The sequence below is a fragment of the Notothenia coriiceps genome, unplaced genomic scaffold (assembly GCF_000735185.1).
Source record: "Notothenia coriiceps isolate Sejong01 unplaced genomic scaffold, NC01 NC01_scaffold00019470, whole genome shotgun sequence".
Lineage (NCBI taxonomy): Eukaryota > Metazoa > Chordata > Actinopteri > Perciformes > Nototheniidae > Notothenia > Notothenia coriiceps.
The window spans coordinates 1-6991 of NW_011352171.1; the positions used below are offsets into that span (position 1 = coordinate 1).

General features: G+C 41.5%; 1 protein-coding gene across 1 annotated transcript; it reads right to left on the reverse strand.

Moving 5' to 3' along the window:
* Positions 1-904: 904 nt before the first annotated feature.
* On the reverse strand, positions 905-6092 carry LOC104952060 (interleukin-6 receptor subunit beta-like). Its single transcript, XM_010778816.1, has 5 exons — positions 5923-6092; positions 3272-3426; positions 2857-3001; positions 2536-2618; positions 905-1237 (listed from the first exon to the last, which is right to left on the reverse strand). The coding sequence occupies exons 1-5, from the start codon at positions 6086-6088 to the stop codon at positions 977-979; spliced, it is 810 nt and encodes a 269-aa protein (XP_010777118.1). The 5' UTR covers positions 6089-6092; the 3' UTR covers positions 905-976.
* Positions 6093-6991: the final 899 nt, after the last annotated feature.

The window sequence follows — 6991 nt, forward strand, 5'->3', positions numbered from 1 at the left end:
GTTGTAGTGAGTGACTGACCCGAGCTTGCGCTTCGTCGTTCTGATAGCTCCGCCCCTTCGCTCCAACCCCCCTCCCACCCCCCACATCTACAGGTGGAAATTACTTTAGCGACACATTCATCGCAAGAAGTGTAGCAAAAGTCAAGGCCGCAGATTTGTCGATTTATACTGCCACAGAGCCGATTCGTGAAGTTGTAATGACTGATTTGAGAGGTTGTAATAACCAAGTTGTTGAAATGCAAAATATATTTAAAAAATATGTATTTTTCTGCAAGTGAACATTTCATCACTCAGTTCATTTTTTTTCTACAAGCTACAAAACTTTTTTTTTTCTTCTGTGACTTCAAATTTGGTTCACAGTTACGTGGATATTTTATACAAGTGCAAATGTATGCACACAAGCTCAGATTTTTTTTTTGCTCACATCAGGTTTTACACGCTCTCGCATTTTGCACCATATCCACCTTCATACCCCACGCCTCTCAGAGATATTTGGTTAAAAAGAACACAAAGGTGCTCTAGATGGAGATTCCGGTGATAAGGTGGGGGTGGTGGGGGGGGTTACCTTGGTTGGTAATTGGCTAATGGTTACACAAGCCAAAAAAATCGTTATGACATCACAAAGTGGCCAAAATCTGATCAGCTCATTTTCAGACAGGTTTTTATAGAAATGGATCAGGACAAAAAGAGAGAGAATCTTTTTTCCTGAAACTTTCAGAGTCTCTTTCCACAGAGGGGACACATGTCGATGTAGAAGAGACATGAAGAAGAGGGGACACATGTTGATGTAGAAGAGACATGAAGAAGAGGGGACACATGTTGATGTAGAAGAGACGTGAAAAGGTGGATTTTGCATAATAGGTGACCTTTAAGAATTTCCTCCACAGGGACCAACGTTTGAGAGACATGTTGTGTTGAGTGCCATTTTACACAGAAAAGAATACACTCAATGGTTCAGATTAAGCGTGGCCTGTAGTCAGAGTCTCTTACCATGTCCTTTTGCTGAGATGAATAACGATGCCATGGGAGATGTCCCCACCGAGTTGTTAGCGGTGACGCAAAGTCTGACAGGTCTCAGGTCAGCCAGGAGCATATCTTTAAGGACGGTGATCACCCGCTGGCCATCGCTGCTCTCTGAGCCGTTCACTAGGATAGTATCCCACTGCAAATTGTCATTCTTTTGCTCTTGAATCTTTATGTCAAATGTTATTATCCTCCCATTGGCGAACACAGGATCCTGGCAGGAGAAAATCACAATCTCATGTTACCTTCCAGCAACAAGTGAGAAAACAAGAGACTGCAGTGCAACAACGTGTCCTTAACAATCAGGGATGTAATTATTTGGGTAAAACCTAAACCTAACCCTACCTTTTGTACTGTGTATTCAGCCCTTTTAAATGATGATAAAAACGAATTCAAAGCATAAGGCTGACATTAAAAAAAATGATGAATTAAATATCAGTGTTAAAATATATTTTGAAAGATATTGATGAAATGTTAATATCATAAGATGTAATTTCACTCTCAGTAGATGTTATGGTAGTATTGTAAAGGGTAATATCGGTATCATTAGATGTAATAACACTCTTTAGATGTAGTAAAATAGGTATCATTAGGTGTACTGGCATTTATATAACAAACAATATTAGTATCGTTAGGTTTAATATTATTATCACTAGGTTTAATATAAGTATCATTAGGTTTTATCGATATTACTATTAGTATATTGCAGTGGCGAGCCGTGACTTTTATACCTATGCCCTCTGACCCCCACCCTCGAAAAAAAAAAAAAGTTATTACGTCACAGCGTATACTTCAGCGGAATATCAACGGCCTGGGGTGAAAACGCATCAAAAGCGACCCTCTACCACACAAAACAACACCTGTAGATAACCCAATTTGTGTTATTTGAAATTGAAAAGGATATTGCATTGTGTTTGTTACTTTCGTTGCAGTTGTATGTCTTAAGTGTAATTTGGCATGCTTTTATTTTGAAGGCGAGTTTACTCTGTTGAAAGGAAGTTGTTGTTGCTATGGAAACAAGAAGAGCTTCACAGCGGGCGGAACTTGTCATATAGTCCGCGATAATAACACCCACCCATTTAGAGGGAAGATATGATTGATCAATTGTACTGTCACTTGACATTACTCTCTCGTTCAGTTACTATAGCTGGGCCCTCTGTGAATTTACAGCAGGACCACCAATCAGCTCCTCTCTTCACAGTAACTCGCAGAGACGAGCTTATTTCATTTAACCCTTCACATTCAACTGAATAGGCAGATTCGAAGGATTTATTTCTTTGGAAATTTTATTAATAATACACTTAAATAAAGTTATTTTGGTAAAACTAATGAAAAATATAACGTGTTTAATAAATGTTTTAAAATATTATTTTGAAGAATATCTTAGGGCCGGCTCGCCACTGGTATATTGATATTAGTTTCATTGTATGTCGTGGTTTTGGTATCACAAGGTGTAATATTAGTGGTCTAACAGTTTGTTAAATTGACATTGAATGTGATGTGGGAATTTACCTTAGAAATAAACTGCACTCGCCGTTCATTTTTGCCGTCAACCTCAGCAATGGTTCTCCACACATCTGGTTTACTTGTTGGTCCTATGCAAAAATAAAAAACAGGTACAGGTAAGTAAATTTTTTTTTTTACGCCATGTCTTACAAATGTAGCCTACAACTAAAAATGTAAGTGGGCGGATTCCTTGGTTCGGTAAGTCTTGAAAGGAAGCTCTAAAGGACTGAGGACTCAGGTACATTATACTTGATATCTTTCTGAAGTCCTTCAATTGTCTTTGTTGTATTTGAGTACTTTTAGTTAGTGAAAGCTGTCTGAACTCACGGTCCTCTTCTGTTTTCATGGTTGTGCCGCTCCAGTCGCTCCACTGGCCCAGTTGGCAGCGCACCTGAGTGATATATTCTGTGTATGGCTGAAGGCTCTGGAGTCTGAAGCTCTGGATGTCCATGGCTATGTCTCCTTTAGGCACCTGAAGGAAATAAACACAACTCTTTTATTGATTTTGACAACTAGTAATGAGAAACATAAAAAACAGCAGACATGTCGGTTACCCAAGAGTACAAAGTAAAACAAAAAGTAACCTGGCTAAAAGACATAAGGAATAAAGAATAACACTGTTTAAATGCCATGCTGGCTGGCTGACTGAAAACACTGGGACACTGAAATGAAATATTGCAATAGTTCCCTCACTGCTTTTCATGCCATGATTGGTAGAACGAAACAAAAAAAACATACTTACATAAGTCCAATTTGGGGATCCAATTGTGCAGAATCTTATTTCATATTTTAATCTCCCATAACTTTTATCAATAGGCTGAGTCCAGTTCATCAGAGGAGAGGTGGGAAAATACTTCTCTGAAATAACTTTGATGTCTGATGGAGGGTTGGTTTTGACTGCAACAAAAGACACAACAAGCTGTCAGTCATTGGCACATTTCGGCAGAGCCAGCAGAGTGACAGATGTCTTGTACTGCGGACTAAGATTTGGAGTAAGAGAGGTAACTTCGGGGTTTACTCTGAGTTTTCGGTTCTACACTGGTGGTTCATTTCCTTCTGGGGTAGAACGCCATGCTCACTTATGCTGAACACCTAACCTGCCTGTAAAGCACCGCCTGCTGAACAATCAGAGCTTGGTGTGCTCTTCGTAAAATAATATGACACGAATACAGAGAAGTTTAAAGAGGAGATATCATGCTAATATTTGTGATTTGTGTCTCTACTGTGACATGTCTCCATGCTTAAAGGAGGCGTGTGGCGCAGTGGGTTAGTGCGTTGGTGTTCGGATCAGGGAAGCATAGGTTCAAACCCCACTGCCGTCAGCATGTCGTTGTGTCCCTGAGACACTTCACCCCAAATTGCTTCTGTGGGGATTGTCCACAGTATTGAGTATGTAAGTCGCTTTGGATAAAAGCGTCTAACAAGTGACATGTAGGCCCAATCCCAAACCAGGAGGGCGTAGTTTGGGATTGGGCAGTAATGTAATGTAATGTTAAAAGTTCAAAAAGCTCTTTATTTGTCTCATACTGCAGCACCTCTTTTCACCCTCTGTCTGAAACCAGAGCCTCATAAATATAACAACTAAACATATTTATTTTTGGAGATGAATAAAAGTAGCCTATATCTTCTATTTCTATTCCAAAAGAATGCATCTAACCAACGCAATTAGTTGACGAAATCTCAAAATGTCCAGATGTTCTTCTTGCATGTGGCAGCTTTAACTATGTTGCTTTTTTATGTTTTTGTTTTTTTTAGTTGCTTTTTTTAATAAACCTTTATTATAGTCTACTCGTCATTTGTGAGTGTACTGTCATCTTATGACAGTACACAAGTCCATGTCTGTGATTGGTCGAATGCTACTAACTCCGCCCCTTCCAAGTGAACTCACTCTTAAGGTCCTTACACACCAAGCAGATTTCGGCCCTCGATAGATGTCTGGCCGTCGATGAGCGTTCTGTCGCCCTACTCAGATTGGTGTGTCCCGCACCTCTGTGTCTTTTCGCCCGTGCCGACACCTTCCGCCGCCGAATCAACATGTTGAATCGGTAGGCTAAAGGCCCAGATACACCGGCCCGAAATCGGCAGTAAATGGGAGTCGGGCCGAACATGAGCGTGGGCACGCCCTATTCGGAGTGGTGTGCGCCGCACCGTCGGGTCTTTTCTGCCGACCTGACGCCTTTTCTTGCCGATTCAACATGTGGAATCGGCGTCGAGAACACCACCGGAAGTCGGACAAAGGGATAACACTGTTTGGCTGTTCAGCTAGCGAATCAGTGCATGAGAAGCGTTAACGGAAGTTAGGGAGGTAAACAAATGATTTAACACAAGCGTGAGTCCAAGGGCTGCTAGCTCCAGTACCTCCCGTTCGTCCTGCTCCTGTTCGTTCATGTTTTCAATGGACGAGACTGAAAATGGAAAGAAAAACGCTATTTGTTGTTTGTTTATATCACGGAGTCTGTTCTTCTTCTCTGTCTTCCGGTTGTTCCGGTTGTTGCCTCTTTTGAATGATGAATACACACTACCGCCGCCTGCTGGTAAGGAGAGTTATTGCCACTCATGCATGCGCAGTTCATACGTGCTCGGCTCGGATTTGCGGTGTGTTCCAGTGTGCGAAGTCGGCAAATACGCAGGAGAGTCCGGCGACGCAACAGTCGGTGTCGGCGACTTCTCAGGTGACTAGCCGGTGTATCTGGGCCTTAAAGGCTAAAGGCCGTCGGCTAAAGAAATCACTCTGATTGACTGTTAGCTTAGCGAATCAGTGCATGAGAAGAGAAACGGAAGTGAGGGACCGAAACAAACTATTAAGAAGGCAAATCTGAGATTAATTTAACTCCAGCTCTCGACACAGGTTCGGGAAAGCCCCATGAGCTTCTCGCTGTAGAGCGAAAATGGAACGCACACACTATTTGTTGTTGGTTTATATCACGCAGTCTGTTCTTCTTCTCTCGGTGTATCACGCAGTCTGTCTTCCGGTTGTTGCCTCTTTTGAATGACGAATACACACTACCGCCGCCTGCTGGTAAGGAGAGTTATTGCCACTCAGGCATGCGCAGCTCGTACGTGCTACTTGGCCGTCGGCTAAAGTCTTTGCGGTGTGTTCCAGTGCGACTGTTGGCCAAGACGCAGGAGACGTGAGGCGACACAACAGTCTGGTCCGTCGTGACGTGTTCTTTGGTGTCAGTTTGGTGTGTAGGGGCCTTTAGACTGAGAAACCCTGGGTGGACTGAATTGATTACCGTTGTTTTTGGACCATTTAGCTGGATGCATAATTAAACCAGATAACACAAAGATATTCAATGCATGTTGAACTGGCTTTTTGGTACAGGTCAGAACAGGCAGACATAAAGCTGGAAGCACTGTGGAAATGTGACAATTAAATACAATTGATCTTACCAAACGAGTTAGCATCTTGAGTTATACGCTCAGACTCCATTTTTCCCAGCATATTGTGTGCTTCCACCCAAACCTCCAGGGTCATAAAAGTGGGGTAAGTGTCCACAAAGTCCACTTGGGCATGGGTTCCTTCCGTGGACACACTGTAGTTCCGAATGCTGAACATGTAAATAAAAGAAATACCATTTAAAAAGGCACTCAAAAGCTACATAAACATAGTTGAAAATGAAATACTTTTAATTTTTTGACATTCATTTGAAGTTGTATTGACATAGGACAAGGCATTAGGGCTGTACCCGAATATCCGAATATCCGTTCGTTGGAGTACCATTCGGGTTTCAATTTCATTATTCGGATATTCGTTTTGTTCCGGTTTTTTTTTCAAATTGAATTTATTGAAATCTCCAATATCAACGTAAGAGCTTGTGCCTCTTCGGGGGTTGCTAACACTTAACCATAAACGTTATCGTTTACTTTCTCCGTCTTTATATGTAGATATGACTTTTCTCCGTTAATCTCCGTCACGTTGTTTCCATAGCAACAACAACTTCCTGTCAACAGCGCTAACTCTCCTTCAAAATAAAAGCATGTCCATAAATAGGAAGCCAAGCCAAACTACACTTAACACATATACAACAGTGTTTCCCACAGATCAGAAATATACTTGGGGGGGGTGCAACAACATTAACATTAACCTTTCTGTTGGTCGCTTGTTAGCAGACCCTTCACGCGATGGCAGAGCGAACAGGTACAGGCAGGGCCCATAGTGATAGCCCTATAGTTTAAATCTACTACCCACAAATAAACATATGGACATGGGTTACTATTTAAAAAAAAAAAAAAGGTAAATGTATTTAGGAACCTATCCATTTGATTTTAAGTGGGGGTGGACCTCAAATCCTCTAGGGGGGTCCGGGGGCATGTGTAGGAAACCCTGTACAACTGCAACAAAATTAACAAACACAATGCGATATCCTTTTCAATTTCAAAGAACACAAATTGGGTTGATACATTAACAAATAACTATAAAACAACAATACTGTAGAATAACTAAATGAATGCGGTGAAT

Excerpts from the sequence above, each read along its gene's own strand:
- LOC104952060 (XM_010778816.1), bottom strand. The coding sequence starts at position 6,088 with ATGTTCAGCATTCGGAACTACAGTGTGTCCACGGAAGGAACCCATGCC. Across the intron at positions 3,427-5,922 it reads TCAAGATGCTAACTCGTTTG|TCAAAACCAACCCTCCATCA; the intron begins GTAAGATCAATT and ends CTTTTGTTGCAG. Across the intron at positions 3,002-3,271 it reads GATCCCCAAATTGGACTTAT|GTGCCTAAAGGAGACATAGC; the intron begins GTAAGTATGTTT and ends TATTTCCTTCAG.